Below are 22,592 nucleotides of genomic sequence, written 5' to 3' on the forward strand. Positions count from 1 at the left end.
TTGTTCTCCATATTCATCTCTAAATCCTGAAGTTGGTTTACTTTCGAAAAATGTATTTCTATTTTCATAAGAGAGAAAACAATAACAAATATTTTTATTATCTTCAAAAGCCTCCAGATGCTATCTTAAAATCTTTTGTTGTCTACATATTATGTTTTTTTGGACAGAAGTTTTGTTCTCTGTAATTTCCTTTGAGTAGGTCTGAAGAATGATTATATTTTAGAATAAAATGCCTTAGAAAGTGACTAGAATAGAAATGCTGTGTTATGCTTTTTTTTATTAAACATTTATTATGGCTGTTATTTGTGAGAGGAGACAATAGTTATGATGCTGTTTTTAATGAGTCATTAAAGTTCAGCAATTGATAACTTTTCAAGATTATGTGAAGAAGTGTTTAGGCCAAACTGTGTTGTGCAAAGGCATTAATTCTCCCAAAGTTTAACACTAACCAGACTTCTGATTAATGTTTAGAGGAGTCAATGAATGTTGACATTGGCCAGTTGGGTAATGCCACAACAGTTCACAACTATAGTTTCAACAACTTTTGGAATTGTCATTCATTATTAGTGGAATGTTACCAATATCTCTAGATTTCCTACTTTGGAACAATATTGTGCCTTCAGTATATGTGTTTGTAGCTCCAGGGAGACACTTTTCCATCTTGGAGTGAGAATTTTAAGTGGGTGGTTGCCTAACATGGTGACTAATTCTGAGGGTTTTAGGAAACTCATCTTCATTTCAGTGGGAGGCTTCAGGAAGTGGTACTGAGGAAATCAAGTTGAACACCTTGAAGAGACTTTTAAAAAAAGATTCAGTTTTTATGGATCTTAAAAACTTTAATACCTTAATTACCACATTAAGATTTTTAATACTTCAGTTGTACAATAGTCACTTGAACATTCAGTGATAGGAAGAATCATTCAATGGGTTGTGTCGCTAGTTAAAAAAAAAAATAACTGGGAGAGGAAATTGGAGGTAGATAGGGAATTTACGTGGCTCAGTTCTAGGCAGCTGAATGCTATGGAAAATAGAAGAGACTAGAAGAATAAATTAATTGGGAAAATGTATGCAATGTCCAACCAACATTAAATAGAGTTAGCAAGCCAATGGAACATTGGTGCATGTTAAAGTGAAGTACTTTTAAGAATGTGTGAACTTTGACAGGTGTAGAACTGAGCTCGACATCTCTGTCTCCCCCATCCTCCAACCATCTTCTCTGCTTGATTTTCCTTTTTTCTGTTAGTGCTTTCCATTTTCCCAGGTATCTAAACTGGAGACTGAGGAGTCATCTGTGATTCCTTCTTTGTTTACCTCACATTTAGCAAAGGTCTTAATCATTGTTACCTTCCGAATATGTCCTTTCTTTAATGGCTTCATGAAATTACAAATGTTCCTGAGTTCTCTCTTCCCCCTCCTCTAACTCCTTTAGAGAACATTTTCCTAGCTTTCAGAACTTGCCCCAAATATTCTGTGAAGATTGACTCCAGTTCCTAACTGTTCCAGGAAAATAGTGGTTTTCAGCTTTGGCTGCACTCTGGAATCAGCTGAGTGATTTAAAAAAAATTAATCTTCTCCCAGATATTCTGACTTAACTGGATCAGGGTGCAGCTTATGGTAGGAGTTCTAGAAACTCTCCAGGTGATTCTAAGGTGGATTCAAAGTTGGCAAACATGCCAGGAAGAAAGCTCTTCCTTGTTTTGCCTCCTTTACTGTATTTTAACAATTGTCCTGAAGCCTCATAAACATGCGTGCCACTGGGGTAGTGATGGACAGATTCTAAAGAAATCCCTTACAACCTAAGCTTTTGGTGTTTATATCCTTGTAGAAGCCTTTCTCTTAGCAGGGATGGGAAATGTGTTATTTTTAATCAAAAGAATATGGCAAAAGTGACGAGATGGCATTAGATGATCACATCAGGATATACAACGTTCCTTCTAGCCATCTTGCTCTTTTCCCCTGCTGACCTTGAGGAAGCAATTGTGAGAGGGCATATGGAGAGAGCCCGTGGCAAGGAACTATGTGTGGCCTTCGGGGTCAGAGAGCAGCAGTGTTTAAAAGCTGAGCAGAGTGGGCTGGGGTTGTGGCTTGGTGGTAGAGCACTTGCCTAACATGCGTGAGGCCCTGGATTCGATTCTCAGCACCACATCAAAATAAAATAAAGGTATTGTGTCCACCTACACCTGAAACAAAATATTAAAAAAAAAAAAAAAAAAGCTGAGCAGTGTGCCCCCTACAAATACCATGAATTCTGCTTCCAGCCTCAGTGAGCTCAGAAGCAGATTTGTTACCAGTCACACCGCCAGAGGAGAACTGAGCCCTGGTTGACACCTTGGGAGCAGACTTGCAGAGGAACCCGCTAAGCTATGCCTAGACTCCTAACCTAAAGATATAGTGAGATAGTAAACATGTGTTTTTCTAAGCTGCCAAGCTTATGATAATTTGTTATGAACATTGTAACTGATATAGGGCCCTCTTACCTTTTTTCTTTATAACCTACCTTACTTAAGGCCTCATTTAGAGGTGAAAAGACAGACTACTCCACTGGTGAAACACGTGCATGTGTCTGAAATGGCCCAGTAGCAGTCATCCTCAAATCCAGTAAGCTTAAGCCTCCCGAAGCTCGTGTGAGTGGGACGTGCTGACGCTGGGACAAAGGCCAGGGACTTGGTGTTTTGGGGGAAATTCTGATCTTACTGGCGATGCTTAGAGGTAACTTTATGTGGAAAGAAGCAGCGAGGTGCGCCATCAGAGAAGTGGTTCTGAGGACTAAAGAGCGGTTACTGCAACCACGGGGCTAACCTGCTTAGTGAACCCAGTTCTGGTGAAGAGTCACCACTCATCTTTGTTCTAATATGAAATCTTCCCACTGAGGGCTGAAAGCTGAGGGCCAGGAAGTAGTGTTGCTGGGCCTCTTTTTAGGCTTTCTCCTTTGGATGCACCAATTGGAACAGGTTCTAGGTCCTTCTTGTTCCTAACCAGCAAGGATGCCTTTCAAAGCAGAGCTTCCTGTTGCCAGCTCTATTCAGGCAGAGATTTGATGGCCAAGTCAAGAGGGAAGTGGAGGGGAGTCTACGCCAGACAAGAGATTGGATAATATGATTTTAAAGGACTTTTAAAGCTCTAAAATATTTGATTATAGGACCTGTACTACTTCTAAGATAATTTGTTAAGGAAATTAGCATCTAGGTCAATCAGATGGCCATTAACACTGGTCATCTCAGTTCTAAATATCCTCTCTGTTCTCCCTTCCCAATAACAACTGTAACTTGGCTGGATACTTTAGACGTTTTAAATCTATTGCCTATTTGAATTCTTTTAATTACTATTTTAGATTACCTTTAATGAATCATATTAAAAATGGGATATTGTTTGAACTTCAAGAAAATATATTTCTGGTAATTTACATTTGATTTAATATGAGTCAACTTGTACATTAACATTTGATTTACTATGTTTTATAGTAAACTTTCTAGTAATTATCCCAACCTGAATTGGGCATTTAAATAGATCCATTTTCTTTTTGAAGCACAGTAAAGAAAAAAATCATTTTCAACAGGGTTTGTTTCATCACATTAGAGATGATGAACATATTTAGAATAGTTATTGAAGAGTAATGGAGTGTTTTTCTTACCATTTCTTGAAATTAGTGATCTTTTAATACTATTGAATCATGAATTGCTTGTTGGCTACTGAGTGGACTTTTTCCCTCACATCACTGACACCGAATGCTACTTGTTTTGTTTTGTTTTTCCATTTGACACCAAATACGTGGTCTTTTTCCATACCACTTCTCTAACTTTGTGACCTCAGCTGGGTTTCAACAATTCAATTCAGTTCTGACACCAACTATCTGGAGTCAAGGTGAGATCCTACCAGTTTAAAGGCTCAGTTACAGGACTCCCCACACTTCAGATGCCAGTGAAAAATCTCAGGTCAACTGTATGTCTGACTGGCAGACTTTAATTAGGGGTTCCTGCACTCTCTGTTTTGATAACTTGCTAAAATGTCTCTAAGATCTCAAAAGTACTTTATTGAAGTCTAATGATTTATTATAAAAGAGACACATGAACAGCCAAATGAAGAGTACCCAGGGCAAGGTCTGGAAGGGTCCCAAGCATAGGAGCTTTTGCCCCTCTTAACTTGGGATATATAACTTTGTAGTACCCCAATGTGCTCATCAACCTAGAGACTCTCTGAACCCCATTGTTTAGGGGTTTTAGTGGAGGTATCATTGCATAGGCCTGATTGGTTAGACCATTGGTCATCGGTGAGTAACTCGATCTCTTGCTTCCTCTTCTTTTCTTGGAGGTTGTGCATCTGGGGAAGTGAGAGGGGTTAAAAGTTTCAAACTTCTAATCAAGGCTTAGACTTCCCAGACCAGCCCCAATCATGAAGCTACGTAAGGGCCCAGCTCACCAAGAGTCACCTCATTAGAATAAAAGGTGCTCCTGTCACCTTTATCATTCTAGATATTCCAAAGCTTTTGGGAGTTATGTGCAAAAACCAAACATCATTCTATGCTACCACCAATATAAACTGTGGGTCCGCACTGGATTAAGAGAAATATAAAGCACAGATTCAGAATTCAGGAGAGGAGAAAGGACCTACACATGATGGGAAAATCAAGGGGACATCTGTCCAGAGTACAAATGAAAAGTTCAAGGGGGGTAAGAAATTAAAAAATTATTTCTTTATTCTTTTAAAATATACATGAGAGTAGAGTGTATTTGGATGTATGATACATACATGGAGTGTGACTTATTCTAATTAGCATCCCATTATTGTGGTTGTCCATGATGTGGAGTTCCATTGGTGGTGTATTCATATATGAACATAGGAGAGTTATGTCTGATTTGTTCTACTGTCTCTCTTATTCCCCTCCCCACCCCTTCCCTTTATACCCCTTTGTCTAACCCAATGAACTTCTATTTTTCCCTCCCCCCTCTTATTGTGTGTTAGTGTCTGCATATCAGAGAGAACATTTGGCCTTTGGTTTTTGGGGATTGGCTTATTTCGCTTAGCATGATAGTCTCCAGTTCCATCCATTTACTGGTAAATGCCATCATTTCATTCTTCTTTAAGGTTGAGTAATATTCCATTGTGTATATATATATATATATATACAAGGAGGTAAGAAATTTAAGCAGGTTTGAGGTGTAAAGGAACATTCTGGAGTAAGAACCACTTCAACCTGGCCTATAAGGTTGTAGGAAGTGGATGGGAAAAGGAGAGGGAAGTAGTGTGGTACCTTGGGGGGAAAAACATGAGGGAAGAAGAAAAGCTCATAGCATTTGTGTTAGTTTCCAAGGGCTGCTGTAACAAAGTGCCACAAACTAGGTCACTTAAAACCAATAAAATGTATTCTCTCATAGGGAGGCTAGAAGTCCAAAATCAAAGTGTTCGCAGAACCGTGCTCTCTCTGTGAGCTCTAGGGAAGACTTGTTCCATCCTTTTCTACTAACAACTCCTGTTTCTGGCAGTCCCCAGGATTGTGGGCTTGTGGACTCGTCACTTTGACCTCTGGCTCTGTGGTCATGTAGCGCTCTCCGTGACTCTGTACATTGTCTTCCCTCTGTGCATGAACGTCCCTGTGTCTTTCCTCCTCATAAGAACAATAGCCATCTCACTCTACTCCAGCCCGACTGCATCCTTTCTTACATCTTGGTTACATCCACAAAGATCTTATTTCCAAATAAGGGGTCACAGTTCTAGTTTCTGGGGGTTAGGACTTTATCTTTTTGGTAGGCATGAGTCACCCCCAGTAACAGGCATGGAGGTTCGTTAGGAGACATCAGAACAGCCCGAGCACCGGTGTGGGCCCTGCACAGTTCTGAATTCATGTGGTCCTTGCAGAGGAGGGTGACATCCTCAGAGCAGAGAGATTAATCTGCTGGTGGTCAGCTAGGAAAACTGGAAGGACAGATGATTTCAGGAGGGAGGCCCGATAATTAGAGTTGGAAGGGAACTGAGAGATAGGTGGCTGGAGCTCATCTGGTGGATGAAGAACTGGTCAGGAGATGGTGAGTGACAATGGTTTGAGGGTGGATGATGGACCCTGGGTTGCTGGGTCTGGCCTCGCCTGGTTCCTGCCTCCACAGCTCTCCTATCAGTTCGCCAGAAGCCCCTCCACAGACCCTGCCAGCACACTCAGCCATCAGGACTGATTTTAGGAGATCTGGATACACAAGGGTGGCACCCAGCATCAACTCACCTTCTAACTCCCCATCGCAGCCTCGGCTTTGTTTGGCCTCCCCTGGGGACTTGCTCTGGTTCCCAAGTTCATGTCCTCAAGACTGGACCTCTGACTTTTTCAGGCACATTCCAGAACCTGGCCTGACTCCTGGGCCACACAACTGCTGAAAGACTGCTGTAGTGACAGCTCTCTGCCAACGCACCTGGATTGCCAGGAAGCTTCCTCCCCTCGCCTGGAACCATGGCATGTCGCATGTCACTCTGTTATCCAGACATGACTGTCCACTACCTTTTGTCTTTTGGGGTACTTTTTCTGAACCCTTTGTGGAACTTCTCGCACCTTTCTTTCCCTGTCGCCTGACCTGTTATAGAAGGGGATCATATTCTGGATGACAGCTCTTTCCAGTTTTCCCTCCTACCACCAGTTAACCAGCATGGGACTAACTATCCAGAAGAGACTAGAAAAGCCTGGAGTCCTGACTGTGGGGTCAGGAGAGTAGTTCCTAATTCATAACCTTAATGTAGTTGGAGGAAGGAGGCAAACTGGGTAGCCACATGCATGTTATGAAAGACTTTGAATTGGAAGAGTGATAGCCCTTAATATATAGAGAGAATATTTCTGGAAAAATTGAAAATTTGTTCTCGGTAGCTGCCTCTGAAAAGAGGAACTGCTGGGGGCTTTTGAGATGGGAGTGAGAGGCCAAGACGTAACTTCCCCTATAGAACTGATTCAGTTACTTTGATTTTTCAATTCTGTACATGTGTTATCTATACAAGAAATAAAGTAAAATCAAAAAATATACTTGAGGCATTGTACTAAGTAAAGCAAATTTGAGTTGACTTTTTGAAATTTGCAATATTGTCAGAGAGTAAATTTACCTGTTGTCTAGATTTAAGTTTCTCTATATTAGATTTTCATGCTTAGGTAACTCCTGTGCCTCAAAGGACCTCATTGATAACAAGCAGAAACACCCAGGTGGCCTGTGTGTTCGAATGGTGACGTTCTGTTTGTGGCTGCCTTCTCTGGTGTCCTTGTTGCTCTGAATATTTAACATTAAACCCGTGTTTTTCTCCTTGCCTGTGAGTTTAAGGTTAAACTCTGACGCTCATGGAGTAAAAGATAAGACTAATTACACTGCCTGTACTCCTGAGAAAGGATGACCTTGTCCCACATGCTAAAGGACATCCGACCTAGAGAACAACTCCACACATCTATTTCTAGGCAGAACAGTGGTGACAGTGATGGGCATGGAGACAGAGGGGGAGGGTCTACCACAAAGACTTCTTTGGCTGTTGTGGGTGGGAAAGAGGCTGCTTGCTTGGGGCTCCTGCATGGAAGCCCAGTGCATCATGGGAATGTGCCCAAACTGTGATTCCTATCATGCCTTAGGTATTAACTTTGTCTCAAGCCCAGTACACTTAGAAACAGGAACTGGTAATTATGGGGACTGGTTTTCCTGGATGGAATGTTCCTTGTCATTTGTCAACCTTTGTTCAGGGCTTTCCAGAACATTGCTACCAAGTCCCTAAAGATAAGATTTCAAAATCTAATTCTTGGTCTTCATAAACTTCAGAAAGCTTAAACGATGGGAGTGCCTGGAATCCGGAAAGAATGAGTTAAAATTAGGCATAAAATGTACTTTGCTTTTAAGTACTTCAGCTCAGAGAGACTCAGGGTACACTGCAGCTGAGTGCCCCTCTCCTTGCATGAAGGTCCAGAGCCTTGGGGCAGTGCCACTAGCAAATGGAAGAGAGGCTCAGAGCTTGGGAATTCATCAACTGAACTCAGCATGCCTACTGAGCACCAGTCACAAGCTGGACACTGGGGAAGAAAAATAAAGCCTGGGTCTTTCTCCACTGGGAAATAGACACGTTAAAAAAGTACAGGCCCTCGTTCTTTTAGTCACATGTCTGAAATCCAAAATCCGCATCACGTGGAATTATTTTTTCCATAACTCATCTGGCAGTAGAGCTTAAACTGATGTGAATATGAATGTGTATTTATCTCACTTTATCTATCTCACTTCCTGTGATGCTCCATATATTTTACATAGGGAAGATTAATGGGGTGTTGCCCCAGATCCCACTGGGGATGTCATATAATGTTGGTTTTGCATCAATTTCTTTTATAAAGTCTCCCAAATTCAGGACTCTACATCATAACTGGTGCCAAGGGGTTGGGTTTAAGGTTTTTGGATCTTGAGTTTGTTCAAATCTCTGTTTCTTGGAAGACCCTCCTTTGAGGGCACCTGATACCTTCCAGGCCTAGGACTCAGGCTCCATTGCCTCCGTCCAGCACAAAGAACTTCAGTAAGTCAGCCTCAGTCGGCTTCCCCTAGAGCTGGACCTTCTTCATTTCCAGTTAGGATTCTAAAACTTCCTTAGATTCTTTGAAAACATTTCTTTCTTCACTGGCAGTATGACTTTTCCAAGGGCTTGTTCCCTTTTCCTAGTAGAGAGATGAATCCCTCCCCAAAGGTGTTATTTAATCCTTGTTTCCTTCAGATCTCTAATTAGTCCGTGTCCTCCATTAGCTGCAGGGGACTCCATTGGAAATATTATTAGGTATGGCGGCACGTGCGAGTCTGCCTTCAGCGTGGGCAGGTTCTCATCTTCACACAGAATAGCCCCTGCCCTCTTCCTGTGGATATTTTCCAGGGCGTTCATTCCCCTTGCTTGCTCCTTCCCATCTCCTCCCTGGGGAATAACATGGCTTGTTTGCAGTTCTGCCTTCACAGGCACCATGTTCTCTTTCTTTGGAATTGTAAAGAGCAAACTCACATGGGAAAAATCCATGGGTAGACCATTCTCTCATGTGAGTGGGACGGGATGACTCAGAATGACCATCAGTGATGTGAACTTTCAAGAGGCTGAAACTGGTGTGTGTGTGGGAAAGGGGAGGGGGGAGAGGTCATCTTTACTGCCTTTGTGGTATTTGAGATGCAGATCATTCACTGTAGAGGGTGGGGCTTCTTTTAGAGTTTGAGGAAATTTTTAAAATTTGAAGTTCCAGGTATTTCTTGTTGAGGGGGACATTTTCATGGCTCAGAGGAGAACCCAGGATCTACAGTGGACTCCCCTAACAGGAATCAAAGAAAAGAGCAGGGAGGTTTTAGATTTCTTAAAACAACAACAACAAAACATCCAGTGAAGAAAAGCCAGGATTAAATGTACCAAATAAATTTGCAATATTTTATGTCCGTTTCCCACAACAGTGGTTAGGATAAAAGCTGGTGAAAAGAATATACAAAGCTAGTGTGAGTATTTTTAGGGATAGCAAGTGTGCTTGTCAGCTTTCTGTTACTGTGACACATACCTGAGATAAACAGCTTAAAAGGAGAAAAGGTTTATTTCTGCCTTTGGTTTCAGAGGTTTCAGTCTGTAGTCCCTTGGCTCTGTTGCTTTGAGCCTGTGGTGGCACAGTGCATCATTGTGGGAAGGCAAGGCAGAGGAGTCCTGTTTACCTCATGGCAGCCAAAAGGCAAAGAGAGAGAGCAGGGACTGGCCCTACCAAGGACATACCCCAGTGACCAGGATTCCTTCCACTAGACCCCAGCTCCTAAAGGTTCCATTACCTCCCAACAGCACCATGAACTTGGAACCAAGCCTGCAACATATCGGCCTTTGGAGGATATTCAGGACCCAAACTTTAACAGAAAGTGAAACTTTTATTATCTGGAATCTTCCCATCTCTTCCACGTAACATTTTTACCCACATCATGTACGACCACAAGAGTGGGAACCTAAATAGAAAAATTTTACTTTATGTATGTATATTCTGCTGTCATATAACTATAAATAAAAAATAGGGCTGGGGCTGTATCTCTGTGGTAGAGCGCTTGCTTGCCTAGCATGTGTGAAGCACTGGGTTTGATCCTCAGTACCACATAAAAATAAATAAAATAAAGGTCCATCGACAACTAAAAAAAAAATTTAAAAATATTAAAAAAATTTTTACCCCCAAACACAATTCTTCATAGAAAATTAGGAAAATAATGCTTAGTCATAGAAGAAAAAAAATATCCTCTGATATCATGACTCATAGAGATGACCACTTTATTTTCTTTCATTTTGGCATATATTTTACTGATCTTTTTCTATGCTTATTTTTAAAGTGTCTTGGCATTTAGAGGCTTAATTATTACTTCTTTTCTCTTTCCTTCCCAAACTCATTCAGAACAGAGCCTCTCTCTGAACAGTGGGCTCTGTTCTGAGCTCATCCTAAGAAATGTTTTTAGGCCAAGTAATTTCAATGGTGCAGAAAAAAGAATCCCCAATAATTTTACTTTGCTGCAGTGATCACTTGCTAGAAATAGCAAGGAGAGCCCTGGGTACGTGCATATAATGGGGACTCTTCCTGGGAAGTGGTGGCCAGGGCAAGGAAGGTACTGGATGCAGAGGGAACTGGGCTCCCTCCTCAAAGACCCTCAGAGTGGGGCACTGCTCACACTTGCCAAGGAAGGACACTGGGGGGCTGCACCTGTCCACTGAGCACCCCCAGCGGAGGCAGAAACCATGTATTGTCTACTTCAGAGTGCAGTCAAATGTGGCCTGCATGTTGTAAGAGTGTGGGTGCCTCGGTTTTGCAGTCTTAGAGGGGAGCTAATTAAAGATGTTAAGTGACTGAGAAGTATTGGATCTTCCTAGCACTTGAGCCAAGAGTGGAAGCAGCTCTCACTTAGAAGTAAAATGCTGTAATAAGTTCCTGCTAAGACTCTCCAACTTTTCTCTTAGGAAAATCACTGCTTAGGTACACTTGCCTATAGGGAGTTATAAAGAGACAGTTCTGCAGTGGTTGTGAGTCCCCTTCTTTACCATTTATTTGGCATCTCAGATAACCAGCAAGTGAGTACATGGAGATGAAAAGGGTGATGTGTCTTTTTCTACTGTCTCTGCAGAGGGTGTGAAGGGAAGAGCTGGTGTGAGGGCGTCTGAGAAACTCTCAGGGGAAAAGGAAATGCTAACTCGATGGAAAGACGTAGCCAGTTTTTATGTTACAGGTTCTTCCTCATGCAATATTCACAGAGGGCGTGTTGGATAGATATGTGTATTGTCATGTGTTAGATGTATGTTATGTCATAGAATGACATATTGTTGTACTATAAATTTTCTCCCTAATTTTATGAATTATGATTGGCATATATAATTTATATAAACTATATGTAAATTATAAATGAATGTATAAAATATGAAATATTTATAAACATAAAACTGTACAAATTGTTATATGAAAAATACAAATAGATTTATTTGTGTATATATATCTTTTCTCCATAATTTTATTTTCTGTGTGCATGCACACATATATACACACACTCACAAATTAAAAACGGTTTCCTTTACCCATCTAGACATCTATTCAGCTTGAAGTCTTTGGAAATTGTGCCCTGAAGATCAGGAGGGGATCTAATTTGCACACGGTTATAGAATCAGTCCGAGCAATTCTTTGAATGTGCTTACAGTTTGGCCTGAATTTTCCCTTCCAATTACCAGTAGGTGTTTCCTAAGGAAGAAATGCTTCCACCTGACAACTTTCCTTGCACAGATTTGAGTCACGTTGCATTAGCTGAAATTGCCCAGGTGAGTTAAATAATGTGTTGTCACTGAGCAGAATGTTCGGTTCCATTGGGTTTGGAGATTGTCCAGATGCTTATCAAGAGCGTGAGGATGTTTCTACCTCATTAGAAGAATGAGAAAGAAGTCACCTCAGAGTCTCATCTTACAAGATGAATCTCTCAACTGAAGATTCTTTTTTAATTTTTTGAGACAATAGACAAAAGCTAAAGTTTTAAGGACTTCTTAGAATTGAAATTTTTTTAGCTTTCCCCAACAAGGAGCCTGCAATGATAAATAAATCATTTGTTCATCTAAAAAGGGTAGTATTTAATTCTGTATGGAAGCATCCTCTGGCAGTTCATTTGTGCTTGGTGTTCTCTCAGGATTTCTGTAGATTCTGAGCATAGGCTTGTGTTTATGAAAGTTTACAAAATACAGCCAAGGGCTGAACAATTAAGATTTTAATTTTATCCAGCTTGATTGTGCTGGATTGTGTTCACTTAAAATTTGAAAAAAAAAAATACCTGTACTGAGGGAAAAAATGTCACTAACTTTTCCTTGTTTCTCAGGCATCTTTGGCATGTATCAAAATACTCATGTCACAGAATGACTTATTTTATTGTTACATTGTAATTTTTTCCCATAGTTTTATTGATGATGGTTTTGGTACAGAAGCTATTCAGTATTTCTGATAAGCTGCTTACAGTACATACCAATATTTAGTGTCTTTTTGATCTTAATACAATATCACTCTGACCATCCCTTAAATTTTAAAAAGTCTACTGAGACAAAATTGTGCAGTGCAATGGTTTTTAGCATATTTTCAGTTGTGCAATCATTGCTATATGTACTTGGGAAACTTCTGCATCATTCATTGTAATCATCAGCAGTCACTCCTTATTTCCCTCCAATCCTGGCCCCAAGCCCTAGGCATCCCCAGATGTACTTTCTACGTATTTGCTTGTACTGATCATTCCATGTGAATGGACTCACAGCATATGGTTATTGTGACCGACTGACTTCATTTATCATGATGGTTTTCAAGGTGCAGCCATGTTAGTATGTGCCAATGATTCATTTCTTTCTAATGTTGAATAATCCATTTGATGCACACGTCACATTCTGTGGATCTGTTTATCAGTCCTTGGATATTTTATTTTTCTCTAGCTTTATTAAGTTATAATTAACAATTGTATATACTTATGATGTACAACATGATGTTTTGATACGTGTATGCACTGTGAAATGATCAAATCAATCTAATTTACACACCCATTCTGAACATGCTTATTTTCTGGTGGTAAGAAGAGTTAAGATTTATTCTAGCAGTTTTCAAGTATGCAATACATTATTTTTAACCATAGTCACCATGCTATACACAGATCTTTGGAACTTATTCAGCACATCTAAATGAAATTTGGACCCCTTGATAAACATGTTCCCATTCCTCCTCACCCCTGGTAACCATGGTTCTATGCTGCTTCTATGATTTTAACTTTCTTTTTTGATTCCATTTGTAAGTGAGGTCATCTGGTATTTGTCTTTTGTTCCTGACCTATTTCACCTAGTATAATGTCCTCTGGGTTCCTCCATGTTGTTATAAATGATAAGATTTCCTTTTTATTTTTTAAAGACTGAATAATATTTTGTAGTGTGTGTATGTATATGTATATATGTATATGTCTGTATATAAGTATGTGTGTATACACACATCCCACACACACACCCCCACATATATTTTCTTTATTTCTTTATCCATTACTCCACTTAGATTGATTTCATATCTTGGCTGTTGTGAATAGTGATACAGTGAACATGCATGAATATGTGGCTGTTTGACATACTGTTAACTTCTCCTCTGATAGAGTATACACAGACATGGGATTACTGGATCATATGGAGATACTATTTTTAGTTTCTTGAGGACCTTCCAAACTTTTTTGCAGAGTGCCTGTACTAATGTGCATTACCACCAACAGCATGTAAGTGTTGACTTTTCTCCACGTGCCCTCACACACTTACCTTTTGTCTTTTTAATAAAAGTCAGTCTAACATGTGAAGTGATAGTTCATTGTGGCTTTATTTGCATTTTTTTTAAGAAAACAATATATTGTCCAGAGCAATTAAAAATCATCAAGCATGTATTTTTCCACATAATTATTGTTTATCAATATCAAATAAAATTTTCAGTTTGCTATTCCATTCTTGAAAAACTCTTCATTTTTTCCTTCCACAATGTTGTATGCCACACCTTTGAGGAAAAGATGTATTTTTGAATACCACAGCAAAAGGACTGGAGTGTTCACTGATTATGGTACCTTGTTACATGTCAAATGTGATCCTAGTTTTCTTCAGTCATCTTCTACGACAAGCTTTTGGAAAGCATTTGTTCCAATAACCTCCATACATCTTCAAAACCCACTGGATGTTGCACCTCAAAGAACCCGGCAATGGGCCTGCCAGCTCTTCTGCCACCCGGTCGCCATTGCGAAACACCTTCCATTCTCGGCGGCACAGAAAAAAAGCTGCATTTTCCTTTGGAGAGTGGTATTGAGAATTTTTTTCAGATACCTCTTGGCCATTTATGTGTCTTCTTCTGAGAAACGTCTGTTTGGTCCTTTGTACATTTTCAAACTGGGTTGTTTTCTGAGTTCTTTGGAGTTCCTTATTTAGTTTGGATATTACTGTCTTATCAGGTGTGTGGTTTGCCGGTGTTTTCTCCCATTCTGTAAGTTGCTCTTCACTCTGTTTCCTTTGTTGTGTGGAAGCTTTGTAGTCTGATGTAATCTCCCTTGTCTACATTGGCTTTTGTTGCCTGTTTTTGGAATCATATCCAAAGAATCATTGTCCTGACCAACGTCGTAGAGTTTCCCCCTTTTGTTCTCTTCTAGCAGTGTCAGAGTTTCATGTCTTAAGTTTAAGTATTTAATCCATTTTGAGTTGATTTTTATACTTAGTGCGAGGTGAGGGTCTGTCTTTGTTCTTACGCAGGTGGGCATTCAGTTTTCTGACACCCTTTGTTGAAGACACTGCCTTTTCTCCCTTGTGTCTTCTTGGGTCCCCTGTTGACCAATAGACCATATACTTGTGACTTTATTTTGGGGCCCTGTACTATGTTACTGGATTCTGTTTTGGTTTTTGAACTAGTTCCACACTGTTCTGATTCCTGTAGCCTTCTAGGGTGTTTCAAAATAAGGTGGTATAACACTTATACCAGCTTGGTTCCATTTGCTCAAGATTGCTTGCCTATTCAGGGTCTTTCATTGTTCCATGCAAATTTGAGGATTATTTTCCTTATTTCTGTGAAAAATGATAGAAATTGCGTTGAATCTGAAGATCACTATAGGTAGAATGGGTATTTTAACAATATGAATTCTTCCAGTCCATGAAAACAGAATATCCTTCCATTTATTTATATCTTCTTCAATTTCTTTTATCAGTGTTTTATAGTTTTCAGTAAAAAGATCCTTCATCTATCTCATGGTTAAATTCATTCCTATTTTTTCAGTGCTATTGTAAAGGAGGTTTTTTCCCTTGATTCATTTATTTTTGGATAGTTTGTTAGTATGTAGAAACATTACTCATTTTAGTATGCTCATTTTTTCTTATCCTGTGATTTTACTAAATTCATTTTTTAAGTTCTAACAGGTTGTATGTGTGTGGTCTTTAGGGTTTTCTGTATAAGTCACATCACCTGTAAATAAAGACAATTTTACTTCTTCTCTGAATTGAATACCATGTATTTGTTTATTCATGCATAAGTAACTTCTTTGCATAAGACTTCTAGCAGTGTTAGTACTATGTTAAATAGGCAAGGGTAGGTTTCCTCATCTTGTTCTTTAAGTTGTTAGATATCTGACTTGTTTTCACTCTTTGCCTGTTGCGATTAAAGCAGACATGAGCATTCAATTACAGCTTTTCAATGGGGAGATGCGTTTTCATTTCTCTTGTGTGTAGACCTAGGAGTGGAATATTTGGTCATATGGCAACTTTGTGTTTAATGGTTTGAGGAAATGCCATATTGCTTTCCAAAGCTACTTGTGCCATTTCACAGTCTCACCAACAGTGCATCAGAGTTGCAGTTTCTTCACATGCCCGTGACACTCATTATTATCTTTGATTATATTCTTCCAAGTGGATGTGAAATGGTATCTCATTGTGGTTTTGAATTGCATTTCCTTGATGCTTAATGATGCTGAGCAATTTCTAATGTGTTCTATTGAACATTTTTATGCTTCTTTGGAAAACTGTGTATTTAGATCACTTGTAGAATTATTAATTAGGCTATTTGTCTTTTAAATATTTAGTTGCAAGAGTTTTTATGTATATTCTGGATTCAAGTCTATTATTAGATATATGATTTGCAAATTTAGTCTCCTGTTCTGTGAGTTGTATTTCCACTTTTGTGATCATGTCCTTTGGAACACAAAAGATTTTAATTAAGCCTGTTTTTCTTTTGTTGCTTTTGCTTCTGGTATTTTAGGCTATACATTACCATAGAGATCATGCTGTGGTAGAATCATATTAATAAAAAGACTTCTTGGTTGTTTAATAATTAATTCCCATTTTGTGTGGGATTCAAAATAAATTTAACTTTAGCTCTAACTTTTAAGCAGAAATCTGGTGCAGATTCTGCTTGTTTTCAGAAACCCTCTGTCCTCTTTCTGCACCTGCCCTTCTGTGGTCTCAGGTGCCCCTATAATAAAAAGAGTGGGAAGCCTTTCGACTCTCTGCCCAGGGTCTTATCCTCTGGGCAGGGAGGCCCCCACGTACAGGCAGAAGTGCCGGGGAGTCACTGTCCTAGGAAAGCTGAGTCCAGTGGGGACTGGGAGCCTCTGGATAGTTCTTCAACCTCTTCCCTTAGACAAAAATAATCCTGGAGGTGAATTGTTCCTTATGTATTCATCTCGTTACTCTTTTGCTCCCTTATTTCTGTGCCTGGGAGAGCCTTTTGACTATAGTACCTGCTCTCTGTTCCTGCATCAGGCAAGGACACAGAGTGGCTCTCCTTTGGAATGTCTGTGTGGATGGGTTCTTGGAACTTCCCCACATTTCAAGCCCACAAAGGAGAGACCCGCGAGACGGCTGCCAGTGAGAAATTAGGCGGCTTATCCTTGGTGGTGGGCGCAGGATGCTGGGCCCGCTGCTGACCGGAGGCCGAGCGGGAGAGGGGAAGGGAAGCGCCTGATGAATGGCTGAGTCGTGGTGACCCCAGACGTTTGCTTTGAATTTGTGGCGGTGGGTCCATGGGGGTGACCCCCAGTTGGGTGTCACGCGGTGTTTCTTGGCCTGAACTTGGGATGGCAGGTTCCACAAGGGGGAAATAAGGAAAATCCCTCCCACAGCCGCACCTACAGCGCAGCCGCCTGGGGCGCCCGGCTCGCTCTCCTGAAGTTGAGGCCCTGGCTACGAGGACCTTCGTCACCACTTGTATTTCTGCAGCATGTGGATTTGGGATTTGGACCTTGGTAGAGTTTCCTCATGGCAGAAATGAATAAAGTGCCTCATTTAGCTTTCTTCCCCTTTTCCTTGTTTAAATATTTTAAAACACCCTTCCTTCCTTCCTTCCTTCCTTCCTTCCTTCCTTCCTTCCTTCCTTCCTTCCTTCCTTCCTTCCTTCCTCCCTCCCTCCCTCCCTCCCTCCCTCCCTCCCTTCCTTTCCCTGCCTTTTTGAGAACTTGAATCTTCACTGGGACATCTGATCTGGAGCTGGTGATGTTGGTGAAGCTCTGAGGCACCTGTGTGGTCCCACAGCTCTGCCCAAATTCCCTAACTGTAGCGCCTTGGACTTTGCCAGCAATGGTGCTGAGCGCTACCCAGAGTCCCGCCTAGGTCCCGGGTCGGTCGTAGCCCAGTCCCTGGTAGGGAATCCCCCTGAACTAAAGGGAACCTTCTTGCCCACGCTTGTGTCCCACCCTGGGGACAGCCTGCATTCCATTCCTGGTCAGGAGGGGCAGCTGAGGGGGAGGTGGACAGAGGGCGGTCACTTTTGGTTTATGTGGAACAGTTTCATCTCAGCTTCAAAGAACCTCCTGAGGATTTGTCTGTGTCAGTTGAAGCAAATATATTGCTTAAATTCTACACCTTCTTTTTTTGTTGTTAAGAATATGTTTTATGTTAAAATTTTCCTCAAAACTAGCTTGGAAAACATAACAATTAAATTCCAAATGTTCCTATTTCAAATGCTTTTTCTCCAGTCTTTTTCCTCCACCAAAACTAACTTGAAAACATGACATTCATTATGGTATGTTTAAATTCCATGTTTATGTTGGAAATACTGTTTTATTACCAGATTTTTTTAAATTTAAGAGTTGCTTGAAAATTTTATTTTATTTCTATCTCAGTAGATAGTATCTGCACTTTTCTGTTCAGAATTTCTTTTATTAGATTTTCCCCTGAAAGTTAGTTTTGAAACAAGGTTTTTCATAACAACAGGTGTAAATCCCCTACCTTTTGGTAGAATTTGAATGAAAATAATTTTCACAAGCTGGACTTGAGGGGAAAAAATCTAGTACAAAAGAACCTTTTCAACAGAAAAAGCTTTTAATTTAAGAATGTTATGATGATAAATGTATTTCCCAGACAGCCAGAATCCATCCTTTCTTCCCAGGATTGAGAGATAGATGACTTTTCTTCCTGATGCACGTTTTTGATAATGATTTACAGATAGATTTTTATATTTAGAATAAGTTCAGTTGGGCATGTTTTGTGTGTGTTGATGTCTAACATTACCAGGACATTATACTGCCTAAGGCTCATCTGTACTTTGGTGAAATTCTTAAGTCTGATTGTCATCCCCAGTCTTGATGTGTCCTTCTGGCATCCTCAAAAATGTCCTCTGCTCTCCACAGATGATCAGGTGATGTCATCCTTTGACTGAAATTCTTCATAGGCTCCATCATCAAAAAAGTGTGTTTTAAGCTATGTTCTGTGGGGTTCTTGGGTTCTGTTGAGGAACCTATGAGTTCTGGGGTGATTAAATGGGGAGTCTGAGTCAGAGGGGGTGCCAGGTCCCCAATTTGCCCATTAGACAGAACAGCTGGTGGTTTCTGGTCTACATGGTTCCAGAGTTTCCTGTATATTTTCTTTAAAAATAAGAAATCCAGGGATTTTTTTTGGAAAGCTCTTCTGTATGTGATATTAGGCAGAATTTTTTTTCTAGTTTGAATCAAGAGGCCAATATTAGCCATGACCCTTTCTTTTTCAAAACAACAACAGGTCAAGAAGGACTCTCCCATGCCAGATTAGAAGGAAGTTCAGCATTTTCTTTTTAGGCTGCCCTGGTATTTCATGAGCTCTGGGAGCTTACATTTATGAGTTGAGGTTAGCCAGAGAACAGATGGGTCATAGGTTGTCATTACTTCTTACAGCCACATGGTGTCGCTGTGGACAACTGGTCATTTTGATAGCTGCTGCCAGTGGCTTGTGTTTCAGGCCTGTGCAGACCACTGAGAATCTTTGAAAGACAGTTTGCAGTGGTGGGCAGTCCTCTGCGTTTGGCTCAGGTTTAGTTAGCGATGTTCCACACCCAAGTTCCCATGGACACAGCTCTTGATACGCAGTTCTTTCTGGGACGTATAAAGTCTCATATCATTGGAGGCAGAAAAACCATTTGACAAAATTCATTGTCTCTTTCATTAATAAGAACACTCAACAAATAGAAGAAAGGTAACCTCACCACTATCGAGGACATTTAGGTAAGGCCCACAGACATCGTACGCAACGATGAAAAATTGAAACACTTTCCTCTACCTAAGATCCAGAACGAGACAAGGATACCCACCCTCGCCACTTGTATTCTATGTAGTATTGGAAGCCCTTTCCAGGGTAACTGGGCAAGAGAAGGAAAGAAAAGGTCAACAGACAGGAAAGGAAGAAGAGAAATTACCACCATTTGCTGAGAGCATGATGTTTTATACATAAAAACCCTACCACCAAAAAACTGTTAGAACCAGCAAATACAGCAAAGTTGTAGTATGCAAAATTACCCACAGAAGTTAGTCGCATTCTTTTTTTTTTTTAAGATAAGGTCTCTCTATGTTGTCTAGGCTTACCTTGAACTTGTGATTCTCTCGCCTTAGCCTCCCAAGTGACTGGGATTATAGGTACATAGCACTGCTCCTGGTATTAGTCAGTAGCTTTTCTATACACCATAATGAATATTCTGAAAAACAATCATGAGAAAAATCTAATTAACAGCAGTGACAAAAATAAATATACTTAGGAATAAGTTTAAGCAAGAAGGTGAAAAATCTGAACACCTGAAAAACATAAAATATTAATGAAAAAGGTTGAAGAAAACACAAATAAACAAAAAGACATTCAGTGTTCATGGATTGGAAAAATTAATATTGTCAAGTTGATCATATTATTCAAATAGAAATACAATCTTCATTAAAGAAAAAACCAATCCTAAACTTTATATAGAGCCACAGAAACCTCTGAATAGCCAAGGCAGTCATGAGCAAAACGAACAAAGCTTGAGGTTGCACAGTATTTAATTTCAAAGAGTAGTGATTGAAACTGTATGATTCTGGCATAGAATGGACTCATTAACTGACAGAACAGAATAGAGAGCCCAGAGATGAGTCCATGAATGTATAGTTAATTGATTTTCAACAAAGACCCAAATATAAACATTGGTACTATGACCATCTCTTTAACAAAGTGTATTTAAAAAAAAAACAAAACAATATCCCATGCAGAGGAATACAACTGGACTGTTACCTCATTCCAAATACAAAACCCAATGCTAAATGGATCAAATACTTAAGACCTGAAACATCGATTCTGCTAGAAAAGAACACAGGGGAAAGGTCCCGAGTTGGTCTGGACAATGACTTTTTGGACATGACCCCAGGGCCACAGGCAACAAAAGCAAAGGTAGACACATGGGATGGTATCACAATAAAAGGCTTCTGCACAGCAGAGGAAGCTGTCAACGCAGTCAGGAGACACCTGAAGAGCAGGAGAAAATACCTGTGAACCATACACCTGGTAAGGTGCTAATATCTGAAATATATAAGGAACTCAAACAGTGCTCTAGAAAGAAAATTCAATCAGAAACGGGCAAAGGACTCAAACAGACTTTTCTCAAAAGAAGACATACAAGTGGCAACAGGTATATGAAAAATGCCCAACGTCCCTAATTAGGGAAATGCAAATGAAGTGATGATGAGGTATTGCCTCACGTCTGTCAGGCTATCCAGGAGGGAAAAGATACCAAGTTTTGGCAAGAATGTGGAGAAAAGGGAACCTTGTTCATGGTTGGTGAGAAAGTAAGTTATTGTAGCCATTATAGAAAATAGTATGGAGTGTCCTCAAAAAAGCCAAAGTACAACTTGCATATGATATAGGAGCCCCATTCTTGGGTGTTTACCCAAAAGATGTGAAATCAGTTATTGTAGAGTTATCTGGCCAGGCGATGGGGGGCGCTTGCCTGTAATCCCAGCGACTCGGGAGGCTGAGGCAGGAGGATCTCAAGTTCAAAGTCAGCCTCAGCAAGTCAGTGAGACCCTGTCTCTCATAAAATATAAAAAAGGACTGGGATGTGGCTCAGTGGTTAAATGCCTGCACCCTTGTCTTTATTGCAGACCTATTTATAGTAGTTTTGTTACGGAGCTAACCTAAGTGTCCATCAACAGATGACTGGATAAAGAAAACGTGGTATATATATACTACAGAATATTATTATTCAGCCCTAAATAAATTTTGTCATTTACTTCAACGTGAATGCAATTGGAGAACATTGTGCTGAGTGGAATAAGACAGGCACAGGAAGATGCTGCATGTTCTCACATGTAGAATCTAAAACCACTGAACTCAAAGATGCAGAGAATAAAATGTTTTCACAGAGGCTGGAGGGTGGGAGGAAGGAGAAGATGATGCAGAAGGTATAAAGTCTCAAGTAGACAAGAGGAATAAGTTTTTTTTTTTCTTTGAGACATATTCCATAGTGTGGTAAATATAGTAGATATTATATTGTACATTTCAAAATTGCTAAGAGATAATTTTGAATGTTCTCAGTACAAAAAAAGTAAGTACTTGAGATGAAGGGTATGTTGATTAGTTTGATTTAATTCTATATTATATTCATAAATGATAAATTCACATTTTACTCCATAAATATATACAAGTATAACTTGTCAATTTATAATTAAAGAATTTTAAAATGTAGGTTTATTTTGTTGGAGACCATATAAATGGCTTTCTGATTTTTTTCTTGGGCATTGCTTAGGAACAAATAGGAAGGGGTGATGGCAAGGACAGAGCAGAGCTATGACCTGGGAGGTGGGGGTGTGCAGACTAATTTCACTATAGGGGACACTTTGCTTGGTCAGCGCTGTGAGCTAGTCCACACCTGGGGTGGTAGAGCAGGTGCCCTCGAGCCTTCGTGCTCCCTTGCAGACGCGCATCTGGGTTTTATCATCTTCCTCCTTTTCTCTGGGTTACCACAGGGTGATTAAGTCACATCCTCAGCTACATCCTCAGCTCTTTTTATCTATTATTTCCAGACAGGGTCTCACCAGGTTGCCCAGGCTGCCTCAAACTTGCAGTGCTTCTGCCCCTTCCTCCCAGCTCCCTGGGATCACAGGTGTGTGCCGTGCATCCGGCTGAAATACGGTTTTTGTAAAGCAAAGGGGCTCAACAGCTCATTTGACCCAAACCGCAGAGCTTTGGGAAAACTTCAGTCATTCTTTAATTACAGAAGCACAGTGTTATGGCTTTTCACTGAGTTGTAAGAATTTGCATGGGGGGGGGGGACTTATTTAAATTGCAGATTCTTGCTTAATTTTATGCAAACTATCTCAAAATTTCTGAGGGTGGAATCCATAAAATACATG

At 40.2% G+C, this 22,592-nt stretch overlaps 1 protein-coding gene across 1 annotated transcript in view; it reads right to left on the reverse strand.

Moving 5' to 3' along the window:
• LOC124985556 (cytoskeleton-associated protein 2-like) overlaps positions 1 to 8,937 on the reverse strand; it is a 47,827-nt gene extending 38,890 nt beyond the window's left edge. Inside the window, 1 exon segment of the mRNA XM_047554292.1 lies at positions 8,770 to 8,937. Within this exon segment, the coding sequence (XP_047410248.1) occupies positions 8,770 to 8,937 (168 nt within the window).
• Between the last annotated feature and the right edge of the window lie 13,655 nt (positions 8,938 to 22,592).

The sequence above is a fragment of the Sciurus carolinensis genome, chromosome 5 (genome assembly GCF_902686445.1).
Source record: "Sciurus carolinensis chromosome 5, mSciCar1.2, whole genome shotgun sequence".
Lineage (NCBI taxonomy): Eukaryota > Metazoa > Chordata > Mammalia > Rodentia > Sciuridae > Sciurus > Sciurus carolinensis.